Raw genomic sequence first — 24,719 nt, 5'->3', positions numbered from 1 at the left:
AAGGGTGGAATGCGCTAGCATTCAAAGACACCAAACTGCTTCTCAGGCTTCCCGGTAACTGGAGCTTATGTAACCGCAATGTTTACCGGGAAAGTCACTAAAAAATTCACTGATTCCGAGATAGAAAGCTTTGCAGTAAACAGACAAAAATTTCACTGAAGCTAGCGAGAAAAGCACTCAAATTGCAACACTGATTAATTACCGGTAAATTATAAAAAGCAAACCTGATTTTGTGTTTTCAAAGATAGTTACATTATATGGCCCCAAAAAATACGGGATGATGAAAGGGATGGTAGATTAAACTTCTTTTGTACTGCCCAGCGACAGCTTTCTTAGCAGGCTTGCAAGACACGTCCCGCAGGCGTCTCGCTTCGCAAAGTACGGTAACCCTGAACTGCTTAGCGTGGCCGGCCGAACGTCATCTGCTACAGCACGTGGCGGCAATGCCTGAAAGACAATACTAGATGCCCAAGCAGGGGATATGCAATGAAGAAATTGTACCTATGTGGGCGCAATTCTGTGTGAAAACTTGGCATCAGCTGTTGTATTGTGAGATTCGTCAGTGTGAAGCTGGCAGTACCTGCTTTCCAAACTGTGTGTGTGCGTGTGTAGGCGGGGGCAGCAATGGCCTACTTTTACCACTTTTCACTTTCACTTCTGACTGGGCGAGAGGGACATGCCTCCACCCGAACTGGTAGATAAAGCTATGACAAACATGTTGTAATGCGCATACAGGTAAATATAAATACATCTCACTCGATGACCACGAGCGCTCGCTGTCACAACGATGGCGTTATGAAGAGTGCCGGCAGCGAGAAGCGAACGCTTCGTGCTGCCTCAGTTTCACCGCGAGAACACCTTTCACGACCAAATAAATGAAAACAGTCTTGAAAGTGCTGGGAACCTTACGTGCCCTATTGAGGTTCATTTGCACTATTGACAGACCAAGTAGCCCGAATCAATGCCTAGATCAATAATAGCAAGGCTACTGCAGACTTGCACAGGTTGGGAAATTTAACAGCTGTTACAGAGTAGACCCTGTGTGCTATATAAATACCGGTGATGAGTGTCCTGCAGAACCAATGTGGCCGAGGCTCCGCGCGCAGCTGGTGGAGATGCCGGACCCCCATTATCAGGCCTTCAAGTGACGTAATCGAGCGATATTGGTTGGGACTCCAGGCGCCGTATAGCCTGATTCCAAAAGTGTGTGTGTGTGGGGAGGGGGGGGGGGGGCAAATGCCCTACTTTGTCCCCAGTCCTGAGAGTGCCCCATCTGCCCCCCTCCCCCCCGGTAGATACGCCTATGTAAAGAATACAATGCCAATAAGTAAAAAAAAAATATTCCATGAAAAGGTCAAAGGCAAGCACGTGAAAGTTATTGATTAATAAAAAAAGAATTGTCCCGCAAGTTTTATATAAGCAGCGCAATAGAATGCAGCGCAAAATATGGCAAGCACTTAACGTGATTGACATCAATGTCCTGCTATGTGATTATTAGAAAGTTGTGTCACTCGTTACCTAATTGTCTAAACTACCGACAAGTATACAGGTTGGAATGCAACGTGTGGTGTTTCTTTTTCGGGAAAAAATATTCACAAAATACTGGATATAAATTTTAATAATGCGAACTTAGGAAACACGAGTTCAGAAGGAATTGGGGTTTCTCCGCGATGTGCAAAAATTGAGTGTTTCTCATATGACAGGGATGTAAAAAATATTCACTGTATACTAGGCAACCATCCAATGAGCATGCAATGAACCTATCCTAAGATGACAACATCGGTCTTGCAAGTAGTGTTAACGCGTACTAACGATTTAATACCTAAAGAAAGGCAGGGTGCAGTACAATGAGTAATAATTCGTTCCCTTTTCTGTCGAAGTTTATACCTATAGTTGTTTAATTTTACTGTCAGTTCTGTAGAAGAGAGGGCTCCGCAAAGTGCTCGATCTGCCGAACAGAAGCACGACTCACCACCTATATGCTAACTTTGCAAGCAGAAATATCTTTAGTTATTACATACAGGTTATTTAAGTGTTTCGAAACGGAGCAAAATATACATTTGCGGTCGTTATACAAGTTAGCCTATATTGGTCTGCCCTGTCCATCACCATAAACCACACTGGCTACTAAATTTTACGAAGACTTATTATGGCCCTTAATGTGTTGGTAATCTATTACCATCTATAATAAAAAAAATAATCGCTTGCGACTTTTACTTTCTTCAGATTTACATTGTCACACCTCTGAAAATTGCATAACTTTACAGATTATTGATTGACGCTTTGCTCTTCCAACGTTGGTACCTCAACCTAGTCGCCGAGTTCATTTAATAATTGTGGATAACACCACGTGATCTAACTTTACAGGGTCCCCTGTCGATGTCTTTTTACACTTATGTTGCATTTGTGTTCTTGGTGCCTTGTGAGAGATGTGGCCTCATTAGTAATATAGCGCACTTATTACTGTTGTTTGTCTGGCGTCTGTTGCCACTGCTTTTTGTATAGGTGGCACGAACCTACTCAAGCAAATGGCCCGTTTTTGTTCTCGACCCCTCCAACATGTGCTGATGGAAAATAACATTATTGTTATTATTATAGATAAATCAGTTCAGCGGAAATTCGCAAAGTGTATGAATTAAGCGTTTAGGAAGGGAACGTTGGTGTTTATCTGAAAGTAGCACAAACTTTCGTAGGCAACCCATTCGGGTGGCCTTTGAAATGCTTTTGTGGTGGTGACAGGGGCAGTTCCTCGAGCAGGAATTATTCTTTTTTAAATGCGAAGCATTTGTTGACGAACATTTGCTCCTTTGACAGTATCTATAGCCGGCTATGTCTCGGTGCTGTCATAATCGCTTCATTAAATTGGTATGTACCAATATTGGCATAGTATGACAAGAGAGTATGACGAACATAACTGATCGGCCATGACATGACTATCATGATATGGGTCATGTAGGTCATGAATCAGCCGCCTACGTCTTGGTGCTCTCATGGTCGTTTCGTTAACTTGGCATATACCAAAATTGGCACTTGACAAAAGTGTACGAAGAACATAAATGACAGGTCATGACATGAATGTCATGATATGGGTGTCATGTAGTTCATGAAAGAGCCGCCCTACGCATTGTTGCTGTGATGATCGTTTCGTTAACTTGATATATACGAAAATTGGCATAGTATGACAAGAGGGTAGGAAGAACATAAATGACTGGTCATGACACGAATGTCATGACATGCGTGTCATGTAGGTCATGAAACAGCCGCCTACGTCTTGGTGCTCTAATGGTCGTTTCGTTAATTTGGTAGGTGCCCCGCCCCCCATTTCGCATAACATCGTTTCCCATAGGGCATGGGATATGCCGGCTTTTTTCCAACTGCGAGGCTTTCTGTCTGAGAACCCGCAACCCACAAACTAATCTGGATTCCGGCACACACGGGGATAGAAGGAAATGAACGGGCAGACAGCTTGGCTCGCGAGATCACGTACCGAGTCGAGCGGCCACACGCCCTGGGACAGCACTTCACCGTGGAGATCGGCTATTCAGAGTTACTGAACTACCACAGAGGCAAGAGAATTAGATACTCCCCGCCACACAAAGCCTTAACACAGCAATAAGCAGCTAGTTGGCGTAGGCTGCAAATGGGAACCTTCCCTAACTTACATATACTAAGCAAAGTGTATCCTACACAATTTAGGAACACATGCCCGTGGTGTGGGGCAACCCCCACGCTTTACCATATAACCTGGGAGTGTAAACGTAACTACACATTTCACCAACACAAAACCCCGAGTGCGGAGCAGTGGGAAAGCCGGCTCACCAGCTGCGAGCTCGCCGCCCAATGGGCAATATGGTGCAGCACGCAAGCGATCGAAGCAGCGCGGCTGAGTGGAGCCCTGGACTAGGGGCCCAACCCTGCTAAGAAGGTCAAGCGTCTGCAGCGATGAAGACGAAGACCGAACGCTAAACCCTTAATGGAACAAATAAAGTTTTCTCTCTCTCTCTCTGTCTGAGAAAGCTGTATGGTACTATTTGTAACTTCGTGCTACTTGCTAGTGAATGCTAATTTTCCGTTGAAATGTAGAATAGGTCTGTGTAAATGAGCTGATAAAACTATTCCAGGCAGCTGTATCAGTCTTGTGCATTTTTAATGGCTAATTTATTTTCCCCTAAAAAATAATCACATTAGCCATCAGACACAAGCTTACTTGTATACAGTGAATACCGGAACTCAGAAACACGAGGATCTAGATGTTCAGAAACATTCCAGGATAATTTCGGCATAATCGGTTTTTTAATTTTTATTTTTTTTTACAGGAAACTCTCTCTATGCTCAGTTGCGCCCCATTTTCCGGTCTCGCTCTGCGCGCTTCGGAAGGCGAATCAGTCATCCGTAGTGTTTGTTCAGAGTGTTTGAAGCCTGATTCATCCAAATCCATTCTGCCTGATCACGTGCTACTACAGTTGCCGCTCGATTATTTTCCTACCTTGCGATCCTACGTTTCATTTCTCCATGGTGTCTTGCGTTGCTCACTGCGCTGAACTTTCTGATTTCGCTTTCTTTCTGATGTTCTTATGGTAAATTGGCATCATGAGTCATGCACACAGTCGCAGATACCTGGCGCTGATCATCAACCATCTCGTCGTTGTCTTCGTGAATTCCCTGACGCTTTCTGCAGGTAAAACACCATGTTCAATAGAAGCAATATGAAGCACGGACCACTAAATTTGTTGATACGGAGGGAAAACGTAGATAAGTTTTCGGCAACCAAACTTTCGCCATGATTTCTCATAAGGGTGAACGTGGGAGAGATTTCGCTTAAGCCCGGACAGAGGAACTTCCAGCTATATTAGAAAGGCTTCGCCCTGCCGTGGACTTACGTACATGCTGCTGCTGCTGCTGCTCGTGATGACAACGATGATTTTCAAATAGCTTTTGTTGCAGTGCCGATCGTACGTACCACAAGGGGAACGCAAAATTAACATGCAGTTAGACGGATTACTAAGCTGTCGCATGTTTTCCACTAGGTTATTTTCCCAGAACACTGAAGTAACATAAATTTCAGTGCTTCACCACTGGCTATTGAATGAAGAAAAAAAACGTAGTGGCCAGCTTTTTCCGCTCGTCTATTTATATATCCTCTATTTTCTTTTTTCAGATACCAGTACGGTGTATCTTCCGGCCCGACAAGGCTCAGGTAGCCGTGCTACTGGTAACGACAATGGCGTTTTTTACGACCGAAGTTCAGGGTCAAGTAGAGGGTCCACCTGGAAGAGCCAGAAAATGGTCCCCAAGTTCTCAAGCAACCCGCATGTCGCGGCCTCCCAGCAGACGAAACTGGAAACAATTATGCGGAGACCGTTATCATCGCCTAATTTGAATTTATCGGTGGCACGTCGCGCACAGGACGGCTTAAGGGGAGCGAATCGCCACTCGCAGAAATCCCAGGGTCTCGTCGCAGTTGCTGGAGTGCCCTACTACCCTCTAGCCGTGGGCTTTCACAGGGTTTATACGATCCCGTACCCGTGGGCATATTACGCTGTCTATCCCTCATGGAGACCTCCGGCGACCCCGGCGACCCCTGCGACCCCTGTGGTCAATGTACCTGTCGTTGTGCACGTTCACCCCCACGTTGTACCAGTTCAAGTGACTACATTTGTCTCGAACACGGATGGTGGCGTGGGCTTTGCACTTGGTGACGGCTCAGGAGTAGCAGGTTCAAACAATCCGACCAATGACGATGGCATTGATGCTGGCTTTGTGCCTACCTACGGCTGTGGCACAGCCAAGGCTGCTAACTGCCGAAGCTGAGAAATAATTAAAAGATGTGATCGCATGTGCTTTTTCTGGCAGAACATGTTATTTAAAAGTTAATATATGCTTTTTTCATGAAACCAATCAGCATTCAACTAGACACTTAATTAAGCATACGGAGGTTGATGAAGATAGAGGTGTTGCTGAGAGGTGTTACTTCGCTGTGACACATACAGCTGTAACAGTAATTTTTTCCGTGCAATACGACTGTGATTCGTTTAATGAATGAGAGTGGGCATAACTACGCTAGATGATGGGATGTTATCTCTCTTTCCTTTAGCAGGTTTGTTTATCTAAGTCATCAATCTCTACTCACCCCTCGTCACATCGTAGAAGCAATAATCCCGAGGGTTTGCGACATGTACTACCGACTGAACACGCCTACAGCTGTAGCAAAAATGCTGCTAAGCAATATACTGATGTATCATCCTTGTGTGGTCTGTCCTGTTCCGCTACCATCGGGCCACTATACTTACAAGTTTCGCAATAAATAGTTTGTTCGCATACTTCTCGTGTTTCTTCCACTCGTAACTTCCTGCAACCGCAAGGACTTGACGACATTCGTTGGGTTCCAGTTTGTGAAATGCTTGTGAACACAACAGCATTGCGTCAGGCTATGAGAAATGTGATTTATTTTATTTTTATTGTGCCTTTTCCTAATGGTAAGTAAGTGCCCCGGGTTTGGTGTGGAACTGCTAAATATTTGGACTGTTTCACTTCATTTGTCACAATGATTCAATAAGAAATTTAACGTCATGAAGAAGCAGGCGACACACTGTATTTATTACCAACATTTCGAAACCATAACTATAACTAAAATAAATCTACAAGTGTCGTAAAAGCTAGCAGCCGTGGGAAACCTTGATGGATCATATACCTGACGTAGAATGTTAGTGCACAAAGTACATTATCAAGCAACTCATTCTTTGACAGTAGTTGTTGCGTTTTGTTGCATGTTAGTTTTCAACAGCGATTCCAAGTTAATTTCTTTGGCGCTGCTTCCTATTACACATCGGCCCAGCATTTGACAGTCGCTGGGAAGGTGAGTACCTCTGCGATTTTTTTCTGCTAATATGAATGCACGAGGTCGCGGGCTCGACTCCTGCCCGCGAAGGCCAGGCTCCGATAGGGGACCGTGGATAAATGCTTGTGTGCTAATATTCTCGTGCAGGTTAAGGTAACCTAAGTTAGCGCGTTTTATCTTGAGCCCTTGAGAATATTTCTGCGAGGGCCCCGATTCAGCTTTAGGACTTAAGAGCTCATAACTAAATAATAGTTTTTCCGTAACACTTCGTATTAATTTGAAACACTTAGCTGTGACGACCCCCTCCCCTCATGTTGTGCCAATATCATTCATAGTCAGTACTACTAACAAAAATGTAGACTACAGCCGCATGGGATAGTCAGCGGTGGTAGTGAGCGTCTGTGATTGTGTACCTCTGTTCCCTGTTTCTCTCTCTCTACTTTGTTCTTATCTTTATACCTGCGCCGCCCTTGTTCCCCAGTGTAGGGTAGCAAACCGGATTTTCACGTCTAGTTAACCACCCTGCCTTTAAATTTTTTTCTGTCTCTCTTTCATGCTTAGCGTATTAGATATATGCACGCATAACGTTTTTTGCATATAATGATATATTGTCTCGGGCGCTACAAGCAATTTTTTTTCGAAATTGTTTCTTCCGTTCTGCTCAACATGCATTATCGCCAATTTACCGTGAAGTGTCGCACGAAATGGATTTTGCCAGGGGACAGTTTCATCTGAATGCATTTATTCGAAGCTGCAGCCGTATCTTAGCAGTGAGAGAATGTTCTTTTTGCTGTCATTCGTTCAACTCTTGTGTTGTAGTCCTTCTTTTTTTGTCAGAACTTCCTCTAACCCCACGCATTCTTTTTCTTTTTTTTTTTCACGCATGTTAGCAGCAGTTGTACCATCATTACTTTGTTTCAGATTTGTTCAGCTTTCATCGCGTCGCAATGGCACGTACGCGACTTCAAAAGCCGCTCTTTCATGTGAACTGACGCTTTCAAACTCAGAATTGTTTAGCGTTCTTCAGTGTCCGGTGGTGCTTTGTTCGCAGTCAAGTAAATGCGGTTCTAGCTCACACTGCACCTGCCGGAACGTCAACTGAGACTGCTTCTGTAGCATGCCATGAAAAGAAGCTGCTGCATTCTTGCGCGTTCACTGAACAACGCAAGTTTTTCCAGTGTTTCATTTTTTTTTATTTCTTCCTTGCATGTGTGCTTAGAAAGTTTGTAGGCGTTTTCAATGTCACACGTTTCGTCCCTCTCGGCTTAGGAAGGAACGTATAGCTCAGTTCATGCAAATGCTTCTCAGACGGGCCTTGATCTTGAAAACGGCTTGCTTCGACCACAGTCGTCTTTCGAAGATGCTTCTGACACACCTGCAATTTTGAATGCATCAGAATTCCATTTCGTTTCGAAATGACAGCACTTTGGACACTATGGCTTCTAGCACTCATTCTCTCTCCATGTTTTTCAGCGGGTAAGTGCACCATACCCACTTCTGCTGTCCGTGACTTAAATTTATTAGCCCATTATCGCGTCTATATTACATAAATAAGGATATAACACTCTACCGCTGCTATGTTTTTAATTAGGGCTTCACACAGGGCTGTATATATATAAATAATGTATAATGAAACGCCGTTACATGCTTTTCTGTATTGGTGAGCCGCACAGTAGGAGTAAAGCGCGAAGCCTTGCATCTATGTTTACTGTATTTGTACAAATATTCTTATCATTTACGTGTATCTCAAAATTTTACCTAGTATCTTAAGTGTCCCAAAAGTCATCACCTGGGTGGTATCGCCGCCCGCTTCACAAATGTGGTAAATCGTTTATCTTCAACAGTAACGTTGAAGTATAAGAGACGCAAATGTAAGGGAATAGCAATCCCTATTTAGCTGTTGTGTTAGCTCAGAAATCGTGACTATGTCACATGTACAACTGTGGTTAAACTTTCAGCATGCTTACTGTGGGAAAGGGAAGAGGGGTAGTAACAAAGAAACGTGTATAAATTTATGACTCGCGTATTTTTATGCTATATCATGATGAATGAAACAAATGTGCAGATCCAACGCATATTTTGAAATTTACATGAATCGAAGCTTTCGTGCAGTGGTTAATAAAATGCAATAATTTGCCCATTTAATTTCTGCGTCTTTGGCGTAAAGCAAATATGCACGCGCATGTGGTATAGCGCAGCCGTGCTACTCAATGTGACAACTCTTATATTGCCCCGTATTTCTCGATTTCTTCTTATTAATTTTAAATGTACCGTCCGCTTGCTGGCCAATCTCCCGCTGTGGATGTGTCTCAGTGTGGAACTCGTCATAATCAGCAACAAGCGGCGATCAACTCAAATATGTAGTCTGGATTGACATGATAGAAGTACACGTGCTCATTGGGGCCTAATGGTTAGAAAAGTAGGCGCAGAAAGGTGAGAAAATTTTCCTTTGTTAAAGGAATTGTTCCCTTGATGACGTATATCCGTTGCAATTAAGATATTTAGGTATTATTGGTTTTATTACTGAGCAATTTCCTAGAGAAGAAGCTCAGCAGCCGGGACACGTATAAGGGTAGTAAAGATGACAGTGCTGTGCTGCATGCAAGCGGCTTGGCAGGACAGTAGCAACACCCAATCAGCAGCCACGGTCATGCGAGTACGGGTGGGCTCGCAAGGAAAGCGTTCGCTTAAAAGCGACATGAAAGATGGAAACTGCATTGACGACTGGACGAGCGTGTCAGATTCTATCGTATCGCCGTCTTTCCCCGAGCTCGTTGTACTGATCACGACCGAAATCCAGCTACCGCTACTTGACGTTCTCTGCTACAGAATGTCCCACGTAACTTGAGCCAAACAATAAAAATCTCCACATGACATGTAGCTGGACAGTACCAAGGTAATGGTGTTTGCCGCTGTCGCTTTAGAGATACTCATTGTACTTTTTTACACTCCGCCTAACTATGTAGTTAATCAGTTATAGTGCGACATTAGTGTGCTTATGCTACCGGAACTAGTGTTGTTATGATTTCACTATTTTTGTTACGATTTATTCGTTTTTTTTAAATCCCTATGGGAAAAGGAGCAGCCGGCGCCAATTAAAGGCGACAACATCTCCTAAATACTATGTAATAAAAAAGATAATTAATCCTAATTATTTAATAAACTTCTCACATATTATAATTATATGAAATGTGCCGACGAGAAAAATGTAGAGCAATGTGAAAAACTCCAGATACAGCTTTCTGTTGCTCAATACATGCTACATAAATGTGTTTTTCCGAACGTGCGAGAACACCCGCAGGTATACGCAAAATTGCCGCGCGACTGGCCGCTCCAGGCGCTTTGCGTGTATTCGCGGGCTTCTTTTGCACTCGGAAAAATACATTTATGTAGCACGCATCGAGCAACAGAAAGCTCTATTGGGAATTTTTCATGTTGCTTCACAATGTCCTTGTTGACACTTTTCCTCTAATTATAATATTTGAGAAGTTGATTAATAATTAATGCTAATTATCCAATTAGGCATAATTAGAAAAATATTGTACGTATCTCGAAGCGACAGAAAACAACGTTACCTTGGTTCTATCCAGCTACCTGGCATTTGCATATCTTTAATAGTTGGCTCAGGTTACGTGGGACACCCTGTATATGCAAAATGAAATATTTACGTATAGCTACAGTTCACATGCGGAAATTCAGAAAAAGTCATATATTTCTCTCGCAGTTTCCTTGCCATTAAACGACACTGCCCAGCTCTTTGACCAGGCTGACACCTGCTGTAGCGTTCAACTGCCATTCATATGAGCTCTATCATTGAACGGCACAGATATGCAGTTCGCCTCCCGCAGTGGCTTCTCTGGAGTGGCCGAGGTGCCGGGCTTGCAAAGCTACCCAGTCCAGAACAGTGAGCATAGCAGGACGCGGCGCTCCAGGCAGCCGCATGGTGGCCTTCTCGGCTTGTCACCGCCTGATCCCTGGTATGAAAACAACGCCGCACACAAAAACGGCCGCCTGGTGCGAAGTCCTGCCGATTCTACTGCCCGTCTCCTCTTCCCGTATCTGACACCGGCGGTGGCGGTGGCTCCTGGGCTGGCCACGTGTGGAACGAGCGTCGCCTACCAGCTAAGCGTGTTCGGCACGCTGAGACCCGTTTTAGTGAGGTATTTGTGTGTGCCTACTCGACCTCCTCCACCACCACCACCTCCATCGCCTCCACCGCCTCCACCTCCTCCACCGCCTCCTCCGACAAGGCCACCACCTCCACCTCCGACTCCACCGATAATAATTCTCGTGTTGCGAGGACTTGCCGTGGTCCCCGCCAAATAGACAAGGGTTCCGTGACATCCGCGCACATCGTAGCTTCGAGAGGTCTGCGCCAGATATTCCATTGATATTTTAAAGCGTTTTCGTAAGAGTGCTTTTATCTGAGGGACGGGCGTCCGCTGAGAAGGAGACTGAATGGTCAGAAACTTACTTACCCCCCAAAGCATTTACCCACGCCTCCTCTTTTTCATTAATCACTACAAGAATAAAGAAATAATCCCATGTTCTTAGAGTTACACCTAAGCATCATGCTGTTCTCTTGCCGATCGTAGCGGCGGAGCCCTGCTGCCACAGTTCTTGCGAGAGGGCTGCAGGTAAAAAATGACAAGACATTGTTGAATTATCTCTATAAATTGGGCTCTATCGATATCGGACAAGTATAGTCGAAAGAACTGGAAGGGTCGCCTTAAATACAGGTTGGAAAACACTTTCTCGTTGTCGCTATATTCGCACTCAATCGAAGCATGGAAGTAAAGCCTTCAGCACCGGACGCCTTTTGTGCAAGCTTCGAAACATTGGAACATACATGCATGGCCGTGGAAATTGTATCAAATATAGCCTGTGCAAAAGAGCGTATTCAACTATTATGGATGACTGGGTATAGCTCGTTGAGACTAACATTTGCTATTCATATATGTTGGAGCTCGGCGCCGGAGATTATTCGTTGCGATGCTATGAGGCTGTCTTAGAACATTCGAACTTTGCTGCCAGCAGCTAACAGTCATTGTTACCTTCCGACAGCAAAGATTCAGTGTGGTTAGGGATTTACGGTTCAAGCAACTGTTTAAGTCGGCTCATATTAGTCCTTGACAACGATAGTAACATCTAGAAAGGCTAAACTCAATTTTCTTAGGCAAATTTTCAATGTTGATTTATGAAATGAGGGAAGCGAGTGACCTTTCAACGAAGAAACCATGTCCAACGAAAGTGTTGAGATGTGTTGCTCCGTTTGCCAATTATAGGTCATAAGAATTGTGCTGAGAATTTGTACCTGATTGGATAAGCAATATTCTACTAGGCATAGTAGCTCGCTATATTCCTGCTTATCTGAATCGATAAATCGTAACTAACCTTAAAAAAAGGTACGGCGCACATGTAGAGGGTGCTCTCTTCGCTGGCATGTCGGCCAGTGCTGTGTGGTGCAGTAAGAAAGCAACCGCTGTTCATTTTTTTTTACATCAAGCACAGTGCATTGTGCACTATTTAGTATGCCTTGTTATGAGAGTACACGTTAGTTTCTGTCTAACATAGGGCGTGCTATAAACCTCATAAGGTAATCTCACATACGGAAACACCTCACACCCTGGTTACCTCACTGCTTTTCTCGCAGAAGGCGGTAATTTCAGTTAGTCGGAGCAACTGCTAACCTCTGTCTTCGAAGGTTTTATTTCTACTCATCCTCATGTACCATGACGTAATTTAGAACCAATGATGGAAGATAGTGTACGTCAGCTATCCAGCATTTATTATAGCTCTCGAGCTCCAGGTCTTCAGCTGCATCTGAGTATTTAGACATGGAGCTGCCGGCGCCATGGAGCGCTTGTGAAGCAGACGCCGTCGAATCTGAGGACCAATATTCTGCAGCTACTAATCGCAGGTTGAAGAGAAAGTACCGCAATACTTCATGTACTGGTGTGCCCGACTTCTATAAGAAAACGTACGGAAGGGTACGCATACCACAGCCTGCTTACGCATTATGGCTGCGGATGTATTTAATTCTATCAGCAGGCAAACTCTAAATGTCTCTTTTCACAGAATAACTCCGGGTGACTCAGAGAGACCCGAATGAACCCCAGAAAGAACATACTGAGCGGTAATGTGTCGCTCGCAACGCGCCGGATGCTCTAAAGAGTACGTCACCACTAGGAAATACGTGAACACCAGGGCGTTCATTTATCTCGCATGACAGCAGCAGAATCGCTGGTGTTATATCTGATGTGGACGTAAGTATAAATGACAACAAGCTACCAACGCTACTGTCATCACCTTTGCGCACTGCGGATATTCATCGATTTAGTCGGTCCAACCGCATAAAGCTTATGTTTAAATTGGGACGCTTTGTTTCTGCATACATTCCTAGGCCCTTGCAATCTCGCAAATGTCCGAAGCTATAGGACATGTGAACGGCACTTGTACAAGCAAGGCAGCTTAGAGCACTGCACGGACATGGCCCTGGTATGCTTTTTGAAGCCCGATCCCAGATCGGCCAGTGATACCAAGCCCAGGCCCGCTCCAGGCCCGCTCCAGGCCCGGGTGTTCATCACTAAGCTTAGCCAGAGCTCGTGTGCGCCTGATCAGGCCCGGCCTGTTGGTAAAAAAAATATCTTATTTTACTTACAGATCATACAGTATGTGTCAGCCTCACCTTCTCGGGGTCTAATCAGCTGCAGTGTATAAGCAATACAAGGCTGCAATCTTTGTTTTTCCCACGGGAACATCGGTGATCTGGCCCATTTCCTGTGCTGCTATTTTTCTGCTGGTGCGCACGAATTTATCTTGATTTGGTCCTACGGTTTGGTCCTACGAGGTCATTTAGCATGTAAATATATATGTAGATATAGAGAAACAGGCGAATGAACGAGCATAAAGCATAAAATAAACGCACAAGTAGAAAAAGACGCCCCTTGCTTTAGTGCTTAATAACATAACAGTATCAATATTTGTAGCAGTGCTATCGCAACCAAAAGTGGTAACGGGGAAATGATTTGAGGAGTTGAGGAGTGGTTTTCTTGAATATTTTATTTTTCCTTAGACGAAAACAATGTTCCTTTTGTGGAAACAAATTAAAGTTTGTATTTCATTTTTTTATTTTCTTTGCTAAGGAATCACGTGTCACTTCAGCTTGCCACAGAATGCCTTGGACCATGCAACGCATAATGTTCACGTGCGCTCGGAAGTACACCTTAGGCCCTTTAATGAGAGGGCCCGAGTCCAGCCCGAGCTTGTCCGGACCCGTGCAGTGCTCTAAGACAGCATGAGTCCGCTGTGGTGGTGACCACGAAGATGAAGGTTTTACAAGCATTCTTGATAATCACTAACTACAGCGAAACCCACCAGGCAACGTCGAAGGACCCTCCGGAATTGAAAATTGCTTTGTTGGAAGGGAGACAGTAACCGAATCACATCGTCACAGGAAGCGCTCACAAAAGCACAATCAAGAAGCAGAATTAATCAAAAGGTGGCCGGTGTTGTCCGAAGAGCCAGTACAAACTTCTCTACAACCTTGCGCTCCAGTTCCAGGTATGTCATATCTGGAAAACAACGATGATGCTATTCTGAGGCGTTCTCTAGCTGTCAACAGAGAAGTCACCTGAGTCACGTCTGGCGTACAACGATTCTGCTGTGTGGGGCTGCGATTTTTTAACGATGCCTTTTTCCGATACTGTTTCTTTTCAGGCTTTTCCCACATTGTCAGTGGTCAGAGTGATGCTCCGCCAGCGTTACCAACGTTATCAGCCGGACATGAATGGTGGGCGATAAGAGCGGCATTATCAAATTGAGGAGAAAGCATCGCTATGAAATCTCGGCCTCACCTTCTCTGCCGTCACAAGATCGCAGTACAGAAGTGGAGCTGTTACGACAAAAACAAGGGTCGCGATTATGTAGCGATTTCTTCGCTAAGATTTTGTTATAACCGGTTCTTTCAGTGGCCTTGCTTATCACCTTTCGCAGGTAATACATGACTAATAATTTCATCCAATCAAGGATAAAGGAGCAGAGAACTTCAGATTTATTTCTCATGGGCCCATTACTCGAGTTTCTTGCTGCAAAACACTGATTGTTGTCACACACGATTACTTGAGTTTCCTAGCTTTAATATTGACCCTTTTCCTGGAGCAGTTTGTTCTAGAGAAACGAGATGGCGCTTTCGGCAGCGTGCCGCCCGTAGCCTCAGCGACAGCGCACGAATACGAAACAACTACCGCTACCACCTTGCTTCTGTGTGATCAGCTGTCGAAAATGCACCCGAGTTTTCGCTAACGCACTGTGTTCCAATCATGCTGGATTGAATCATGTAGATTGAACACGCGTGCACTAATTGGCTGCAAAAATATTAATTGGCATATTAAAGAATGAAATGAATCTGTGTGGTCAAGTTCCCGTACCGCTGCTGCAACTTTCCATACGTGTTACCGGCCCCTCGATATGTACGCCTTTCTTCGAGGATGAAGCAATTTGCTCATCCGCCAACGCTGTATCGTTAACCTTCAAAGAGAGTGATTCAGCCCCGGAACGTCGGCAAGGGTGAGTACCACTCGTTAAACAATGACAAAGCGAGTAGCGCCGCTGCCTGTCTCAGTAAGTTTCACGCACAGTATCTACACACATCAACTCAAACTGGCACGGAAACTTCCGCCCACTCTATCGCCGATGTGTCAATAAGTGAATTGGTGCACACTTGAATATATGCGCACCATATACCCACAATAAATGACGGACTACACCGATATAGCGCACGTATGGTCGAAGCTGAATGTACATTTCATGACGCTCCACACGAGTACGTAAGCGAATTACTAGCGATAATACATATTTGATACAAGGTATTACAATTTACAAAAGAGCAACGTGTCATGTCTTGCACAGCAAGAACAGATCTATCGGAACTAAGCCCGTCCCCGAATAATTAGCCAGAAATAATCAGATAGTGGCTGCACCGAGGAAATTTGCTGTGTCAGAAATGTGAAAAGCCGCTGCTTCAAAATATTTGCCAGATAAAGAACGAAGAGCAAAACAAACTAATCCTGATTCAATTCAGGAGCGAAAAGTTTGGATAGCTTGGAATGCATATTTAGCCCCACTTTAGGAACAAGCACCATACACGCTGCTCGCGCTATTCGGACATAGCTTAAGCAGCTCCGAAAGCGCTTTTGCGTGCTCTCTGAAGCTGTGCTTCGTTTCGTCCACCCAGTCACCGTCTACGATATCTCCCGAAACAGTGGTTTGTTAAGCCGCTCCGGTGTCATACACAACAATTATACACACGGATGCAACGGAGGCAGTTGAGGCAAGCAATGGGCGCGTCCCCACGTGATAAAACATGGCAGCGCCTACAGGATCGCCGCGAAAAGGGGTCAAAGTGCGCTCTAATATTACGATAAACGTTTCCATCTTTTCCGTCTTTTGCTGATGTTGTGTCTCTACACTCGTCTGTAGGCACTAAGTATGGACTCGTTGTTTCTACTTTTGATGCTCCGCAAACAGAATGTGGATAATTTCGAAAGATACTTTGAACTAAGTAGAAATAACCAGTCAATATCGTCTTGGATGATACTTATAATTAATATTTGGGCTTTTTACGTGCCAAAACAACTTTCTGATTATGAGGCACGCCGTAGTGGAGGACTCCGGAAATTTTGACCACCTGGGGTTCTTTAACGTGCACCGTGGATGATACTTAGGCTTGGTGATTTGACTCTGACGACAGGTTCGAACATGATTTCCTATAACAGGGTTTTTAATGAAGACGGTTCTTTATCTTCCAGCAAGTCTTCGAGAAGTCCTCATTACTTCCCGAGCCAGGACTGTCGTGGCACAATTGCAGTGCTTTTTGCTTCCAAGAACGGAAAGCTTCTCGCTCTTAAATTTTATACCTCCAGTACTTTCCTAAAGGCTCTTCCTCTGGTCATGGTCCGATTGATTGGTTTCGCTGAATTCGAGCCTTAAGAGTGCGATCGCATTAAAAGTTTGTTTCCTGGGCCCGCACTATGCGAAATAGATCTTACGAATGAAAAGTTTTGCGTATTAGACCCTAGGTCTGCCGTCATGTCTGTGAGTCATGCCGACCGTAAACTGAACATTTTGTTTCCCCTCAAGATCGCCACAACCCGAAATGGCGATCTTGCGCTTCTAAAATATTGCAGCCCCATAACCAGTGCCAGTGCATCATTCCCGATCGTCCTGCAGTGTTGCCATATGGGACTGCGAGAAAAAGTGCGGATAATAACTAATCACTGTTTGTGCTGCTCTTCCGGCTCGAAAAAGTACCGTTGGCCTCTCTGACGTTAGTCGAATCGAATTGAATTCTGGGGTTTTAGGCGCCAAAACCACGATTTGATTATGAGACACGCAGTAGTGGGGGACTCCCGATTAATTTTGACCACCTGGGGATCTTTAACGTGCCTTCAATGCACGGCACGCAGGTGTTTTTGCATTTCGCGCCCATAGCAATGCGGCCGCTGCGCCCGGGATTTGATACCGCTACTTCGTGCTCAGAAGAAGCGCAACAGTATAGCCGCTGAGCTACCACGGCCGGTGACGTTAGGCAAAGCGTTTGTATGAGATCCAAATGGTTTGGTAAAATCGGACAGAACGACAACTAAGTCCGACGACACGGCCTGGAATGGGTGCTGGTAGTAGGCTTTTTCACATCCATTGTTTCTGTCGAAAGGTATGTCCTTCAAAGTGAGCATGGTGAGAGACTGGGTGTTCGCAACGTAGTCTTCGACAAATGAGGAAACTGACGAGCCATCCCGAGGAATAGTGTGGTCAAATGAGGATTGTAAGGTGTCACGAGCTTTCTGTTGCCAGTAGCAGCTTTTCTTTAGCAGTTTTTGCTTCACTATCGAATACTGTCTCACAAGAAATAAACCCGATCTCAGAAAAACTAAATTGGTATGCAGTTCTTATTTTTAATTGTGTTTTTCTGCAGTTTCAACGAAAGATTCGTCTCGGCGAAATGTTGCACGGCTTCCTTGGAGAACTCCTATATCAGGAAGCTCGAAAGGCGCTTCGAAAACAGCCTCAGCTAAGGTTACATTTTCTACAAGTTAGTTCCGGGAACTTCACTCTTATATCTTCCACCCTCGAAGTCTTACGTCAGCCGCATTCTGAAAAGGGTTAATACCAGGGGTGCACGAAAATCTCGAGTCTGTGGTCCCTTCGTTCTGCCAGGAGATGTTCTTTTTTAATATGTTTCATGTCAGGACATCAGAGTAAGATAAAAACATACATCGTTCATGATAGCAGCTTCCACTTCAATACGGTGTCCGTCAAACTGGACTTTCAGTAGCGTCTGCTTTTGCACAATGCAGGTTTCTTTATCCTAGCTGTGAGCAGTAAAATGCTTTCTTCCTAAACATCACTCGCGTCGGCATAAGCTTGGTGCACAATGTTCACGGAGGCACTGGTGTCGCCTTTAGACCTCACCTCTTTTTCTTTCATAACCCTCTGAGTGCACGAAATTTTAGAGCAATGTGCGCATGGGAGCTATTTGGCGAATTATCATGGCGAAGAAACAGCACGAAGTCAACACGACACCTTAAGGACAACGGGTGCATTCCAACATTTTCGACTGGACAAGATACACACTCTCATCTCTTTTGTAACAGCTGATGCCTAGGAAATTTCTTTTGGTTCTACTTGATAAATTTTACCCTGATACGCAACACCCTGTTCAAGTGGTGCAAGCTCTTGAAACGTTTCTCTGTCATTACGCCCGCAACACAGGTGTTTCAAGAAGAAATGGAGTCTGCCCTAAGTGGCAGTCGGGCCCTGAAGTTGCCCTTCTTTCCGAAGTTCTCGACTCATGCCACGAATTTGTGTATATTTCGTACGGATTATGTGGTATATACATAGTCATATCATAAAAAGCCAACCGACAATGACACCGAGGACAGCATAGGGGAGAATACTTGTAGTCCTTCAGTGAATTAAAGCAATTATAAATAAATGGAAATGAAAGTGCATGAAAAAAGAATTGGGTGCAGGTGAGATACAAACCCACGTCTTCGCATTGCGTGTGCGATGCTCTTACCATAATCTGGCTAAAAAAAAAAAATAGGGGCAACGACTTTCTGAGTCGTCCTGTATAAAAGCCAACGCGCTTGGCTCACGGGTCATACTTTTGTGCTCGCCGATATATCGTTGTACTTTGACTGTAACTTTTTTTTCTGGGCACAGGTTCGCCCAATAAAGTGTTACTTCGGGGATTGAGAGTTTTTACTACTCTGGTAGAAGTGCATAAATTCAAAGAAGTGCATGCCTGCGGACGTAGAAATGCAAAGAGAAAAAAATATTTAATTTCTATGTTTCGGCCGGGGTCCAACCTTCATCAAGAGTGCAAATGGAAGCACCCAGAGCTCAGGTATTTTCTACGTAAGAATGAAGAAAAAAAACGTATGGCTACATGAATACCAACACTTATACATTCATTCATTCACACACACACACACATATATATACCATTTAAACACTTCACACAAAAGGGAATTGCCCGCTTTCTGAGCTCCCACTATATCGCCTGATGGTATATTTGTGACGTCAATACAGGCATAATATTTCTTTTCTGACCTCCTAGATAGATGCAAAGTGTGTGGCACCGGAGCCGCACTGCTCAGCTCGAACCTGGAAGACCAGGTTTGGGCTGTCCAGTGGGCCAAGGACGCCGGCGGAAGACGAGAACTCTTGGCCGTAACCTCGGCGGATGCCCCCGCCCACGAACTCGCCGGACGCGTTCTGATTCGATTTTTGGATTGTAAAACTTTATTTGTCCAACAGATGTAGGGAAGGCTTTAAGTTTTCCCACCTAGACGACGGCCAGGAGTCCTTGGACCCTAGCGGCGATTTCGGCCACTTGGAGATAAAGTTTTCTCACTCGCTCCTCAGGCAGGTTAGAAATTATCTGATTGGTGATGGCCACCAGGGTCTCTAAGCTCAACGGCGACGCCAGGAGCCTGTGGCTGTGTGACGCTCCGTAGGTATGAAGAGAACTTTCAAATAGATTACACAGCAGGTGGTAGGAATAAAGGCGTCGTTGGGGATTTCGCATGCTTGTAGCTGTCCGCAACATCAACAGCGGTGAAAGCTGACGATGAACTGTCGACACCCAAGAAGCTCTGGAGAAGTCAATGGGTTCCATGTTGTGCAAATTTAGGTGCGTTTACGGCGATATCTAAAATACGGCATGTGGTCACTAACTACTCTAAGCTGCACGCCTAGGTAACTGAAGCCTTTTGCTGCACTCTCACCTCCAGGCCTTTCCTCTCTATTTCGATCTTTTTTTGCTGCACGTATCCTGTTTTAAGACAAGTATTACAATTAGTACACGAACATCGGGTTGCTTCATAAGCCCTGCAGCCTGTTTCCATAGCTTGTTCCACTATATAATTCACACGCTCCTCCCGAACTGTTTGTTTTTCAGATTGTATGTGTGGTAGTTGGCAGTGTGTCGAATATCCTCTTATTCTCTATGTATCTTTAGAGAACTTATTATGGCCACCGTTGGCCAAGCACGCCCCTTCAGAGATTTGCTTGATACCAGAAAGCCGGATTTATTTCCCATGTATATATAGTTGCCGTCAGACCTAACACAAACACGTAAGACGTGTTCATAGAGGCTATATGAAAAGATACTCGCTGTAAAAAGCACACGTTAGTCTTGTTGACAAGGGTGACAACCACGCTATAGAGTACTTCATACTAGAATAGGTTTTTTTTTTGTCGCGCGGAAAAAATTAAAAGGGTTTCAAAGCTTGATCGGCTTAAAGGGACGCTAAATAAGAACGTTGAATTACGTCGGTAACATTCACTTGTGGAATATCCAATATACCACATCCACTGTGTTCTGAAACACGGTAAGCCAAAAATAATGTAAAAGTGGAAGACCGTATTTCGAGTTCCGTACTGGATAATTGTTTATCGATAAAGAAAGATTGGGCTTTCTGCGTTCAAGTGCAAGCAAAGTTTGAAACTTACGACTCCATAAACTTCGCTGCATATATAAACTGCCGGCGTACGTAAAAGTCGATCGAAATTGATGACGTCAAGGCGACGCTGTGGCTCGAATGTTAAAATTAATGGGAAATAAGAGCTTAATTTTCTCCACTAATTGGCATTTTCTGGCCAAGGCTATGCAAATAGTGTTTCGGAAGAACGCTTAAGATCTGAACGTCCGTTTATATCTGCCTGTTGCAGCATGTGATTTCTGCGTGAAATTCTTTAGTGCACCTAAGCGTCACTCTTTTTGTTGTTGTCAGAATAGTCCATAGCTGCTGTTGTGTCTAATATTAGACAAAATTTGAATAGCGCCTATTTTCTGCCTTTCAATATATGGATTGTCATGTACGCTTAACCCAGAGATATTATATTGGTCATTATTGTGGTCGCGAGGATACGTCCGGTTCATAATACTGTGTTCTTTGAAAATCGTCGCATTTTTGGAGAAATAAAATTCATTTTGAGCATCGGTAACATTTCTAAGAACGCTGAAAGCACGACATGAAGGCTGATATACACGTATATTATTTTTTGCGTTATCCTGAAAGCACAAGCACGGTTTTTGGTCAGATGCCTCCTAACGGCAGAATGGTAAAAATGGAAGTAAAATAAAGTAAAGTAAGGTTGTCGAGTTGCCGCAAAAGAGCGGCACAGGATCATAGCGGGTTCGCGGTCCTTTTTACATGACTGCACATTTGACGCCCGTTCGGGGTTATTGGCCCGGCTGTGACGGCAGGTCCACAAACAATCCCGTAGCTCCGGTTGGGCTGACCCCGTTTGGCTTCAGTGCGATCCGTCAAAAAGCGCGCATCCTGAACACCCTGTGTGTGGCTCACACCGACCATTTCGGTCCCGGCTTTTGACGCTGCAAGAGCTCGCAGCCTAGTGAAAGCATGCTTCTGTCATCGTCTTACTGCCTTTTACTCACCTCGGCCGCCATCGTAATAATGGCCGGTAAGTCACGTTTCGTTTATGTGCCTGAATACTGAGTATACGATTAACATAGCGTGTATGAAAATACGCTGCTCAACTTTTTTTTTTAAAGATGCATGAGCATTCGGTGTTAACATGGAGAGAGGGACCAAGCTCAGCAGTCGGATTCACGAAGTCCATGGTACTCACGAATGGTGCGTGGGAACGCATGCCGAGACATTGTGAGATCGACTGAGGAGCCCGCTAAAGATACCCGACCGTTAACAAGCGCATCCAACGAAATAGAAAAAGCTTACCAACCCGGCCTGCTCGTCACGAGACATGTGTGGGGCTTGTAATAAAGCAGCAGCTTAGCTATTTTCTTGATTTCTTCTGAGGTGGTCTTTATAGAGGTCGGCCTCAGTGTTTACTAATTATAGAACCCCTGTTGCGTAAGAAAGATCTGTAAACCTGAGGCCTAATGCACAAAGCTCCCTATTTGTCGCTATCCGATTGCCTTCGCTAATATCATGTCTCTAACATTAATGACTGACACATGTGTGCGCAAGCGTGCGCATTGCTTTGTGAATACCAATTCTGAGGATTTCCTCCTTGTTTCATCACATCGACTTACAAAGCTTTTCCCCCGTGGGGTCTCTCGATCAACAGTCTGCGCCTTTGCAGTTACCTTTTTTTGTTTGTAACGATTGTCCCACACCAGCTCTCACGAACGCCTTTTTCATAGGGTTGTCATGATGTAAATTAGGACCTAGCTGAGGAGGTGATAAAGTTTTTCGATCTTAGGAACGGTTTGGCGTTTATGCTGCGTTCAGTCTGACGACTGACCACTACTTGATTTTACAAACAACCATAGCGGAAAAACATGGGCCCGCATTCACAAAATAAAAGAGTTGTTAGGCCATAGCTGTTCGTCAGAGCAGGGGCCGGCCAATCATGATGTTGGAGATATTTATAGCAAGAGTGCCATGCCTTTTCCATATAGTTGTTACGAACAAAAAGCTTTTAAAAAATTGATCCCTGCTATTTCAATTGGGTCCAGATTACGATAGTTGGTCGGATTCATGCAACTACCTTTGCTTTAGTGAAAGTGACAAATAGTAAATGTTGCCCTTTTATGCACCGCGTGACCAACACCGTGCAATCAAGCGAAAGCTATGCGTCGCGTCAGCCAATCAGAAAAGAGAACCGGAAGAAAGGTTTCTGCACTGTTTCCCCCAGATTTCTCTCTGCGTGATGCCGAGTGGATCGAAGCGTCACAGTAGAATTAGTAGCGCACCTAGGTCCAGGCTTCCTTCCCTTCCCTAGAACACGCAGCCCGTTCTTGTTAGTGGCTGGATAACACAAGCTATAGCCTTCGCTGTGCACGGAGTTGGTGGGACGGAATATTTTTCTTTTGGCACAATGTAGAAAAAAAAGCGTTGGAACGTACCGTTGTTCACAAGCAAATATAGCTCTTCCGGGAAGGTGCTTATCAATAGCTAGATTTATTTGACCATAAATCTAGCGTTTGGTGCGCTCCTATTAAGTGTTCTTATTTTGATTGAGGTAAACGAGAAGCATTGTTAGACTCATCAAAATATATGGGAGCGATGTCTTTCACCGAATACATCGCACACGTTTGGTTTTGGGACCTGCCCTTGTTTATTTTTTTACAGGTTATCTTTTTATTAATGGTGGCGTGGTACCTTGCAGGGACTCCACGATATTGTGTTCAGTGGCCGTGTTATGTCAGTTTCAGTTTAGTTTATTTCTTTAATTAGGAGGAGACATACATGTTTACTCAAGTATACAGAAGGAGGTCCAAGAGCGTGTGGCTGAAAGGGGACCTCCTGTCAGAAAATACATACATTAAAGGAAATACAAAGCATAAAACAGCAATACAGTAGTCACTATGAGGAAGATTATACAAAGTATATGTACAAACTATAAAGTAATATGAAGTCAAAAGCTAGTCGTAGAATTAAAACAGTAGTTTAAGGCATTCGCAACAGAACAAACCAAAATACTTATAAAGGCTATAAATGAGAAAAAAAAACTAAAAAAAGAAAAAAACGGGAAGGAAATGAGCAGGAGTGAAGTGAATAGCTTAGATATGTGGATTATTTTGGAACAATTGCTTACCCTTTCGATTCTTTTTACCCTTTGTCATTGGCTGGCAAGGCGCCGCGCCTGCGTTGTTACTGTAGTCAGACACTTGCTGCGATAGGTGACGAGAAAAGAAATGAGTCGGTGTAAAATAATCTTGATATTACATGGCACCAGAAAAATCCGCATGTTCCGAAAAGCACTAAGAACGCAAAGAGAATAATGCCGAGAGATATTACGCACAATTAGCTAAATATGCGCATTGATAAGTGCGGCACCTGATGCGAACGACTCCCAAGTGGGCAGTCATGATATTGATTTGATATAGATTATGCATGTACTTCGAACGCTGTACCCCGGTGGAATATCAGTGGAGTGCTGAATCAAGTTGAGTGAGTGAGTTAAATATTCCCGCGACTAATCGCGTGTATTTCAAACGGTTAGCACAAGCAACCGTTCGTCGCTGTTGTTGTTGTTGCCTCAAATGATGGCTCACACCTTGTGACTGCTCTCCAGTACTGGCCACCATGCAGAATATTGTTTTCTTCTTTTTCTTCAGATAACGCCCCACTCAAGTTAAACTTGGGCGACCGTGCGCGGCAGTGCTGCTCCGATTTTAATCTTACACTTCCGGACTGGGATGAGGAAGACCATGACGAAGTTCCGAAGCCGGCAGTACAACAGAGGACACCACATCACGCTATTCGCCCAGGGCATGTGCTCACCATGCGCCAGTCAAGCCTGAACTATCTGCTGCGCCCCTATCAGACGCCGTACGCTGTCGTCATCAGGAGGCCTGCTATGAGACCCCAGAGACCACTGC

At 44.5% G+C, this 24,719-nt stretch overlaps 2 protein-coding genes across 7 annotated transcripts in view; both read left to right on the top strand.

Annotated features, from left to right (window-relative positions):
- The window catches only part of LOC135900066 (uncharacterized), a 74,293-nt gene extending 67,973 nt beyond the window's left edge, over positions 1-6,320 (top strand). For 4 of the 5 annotated variants that reach the window (XR_010563784.1, XR_010563785.1, XR_011508882.1 and 1 more), the window contains exon 2: positions 5,159-6,320. Coding sequence is in view for 1 of the 5 variants with exons in the window: in XM_070526826.1 (XP_070382927.1) it covers positions 5,159-5,811 (653 nt within the window). In the remaining 4 variants the exon portion in view is untranslated. Of the gene's footprint in view, positions 1-4,618; positions 4,679-5,158 lie in introns of those variants that run through there. The other variant, XR_011508886.1, reaches the window with a different exon arrangement.
- Positions 6,321-8,160: 1,840 nt separating this feature from the next.
- Positions 8,161-14,621, top strand: LOC135900107 (uncharacterized). 2 transcript variants are annotated; one of them, XM_070533606.1, is made up of 3 exons: positions 8,161-8,314; positions 10,665-10,998; positions 14,558-14,621. In XM_070533606.1, the coding sequence occupies exons 1-3, from the start codon at positions 8,254-8,256 to the stop codon at positions 14,586-14,588; spliced, it is 426 nt and encodes a 141-aa protein (XP_070389707.1). In that variant the 5' UTR covers positions 8,161-8,253; the 3' UTR covers positions 14,589-14,621. The 2 variants fall into 2 exon arrangements, with proteins under 2 accessions (XP_070389707.1, XP_065285626.1); XM_065429554.1 differs by lacking the exon at positions 14,558-14,621 and having other exon boundaries at positions 10,665-11,169.
- The last annotated feature ends 10,098 nt before the right edge of the window (positions 14,622-24,719 follow it).

The sequence above is a fragment of the Dermacentor albipictus genome, chromosome 1 (assembly GCF_038994185.2).
Source record: "Dermacentor albipictus isolate Rhodes 1998 colony chromosome 1, USDA_Dalb.pri_finalv2, whole genome shotgun sequence".
Taxonomy (NCBI): domain Eukaryota; kingdom Metazoa; phylum Arthropoda; class Arachnida; order Ixodida; family Ixodidae; genus Dermacentor; species Dermacentor albipictus.
Note: the sequence above shows the minus strand (reverse complement) of the source record. Positions and strands in the feature narration are given on the sequence as shown.

Excerpts from the sequence above, each read along its gene's own strand:
- LOC135900107 (XM_065429554.1), top strand. The coding sequence starts at position 8,254 with ATGACAGCACTTTGGACACTATGGCTTCTAGCACTCATTCTCTCTCCA. Across the intron at positions 8,315-10,664 it reads CTCTCCATGTTTTTCAGCGG|ATATGCAGTTCGCCTCCCGC; the intron begins GTAAGTGCACCA and ends TGAACGGCACAG.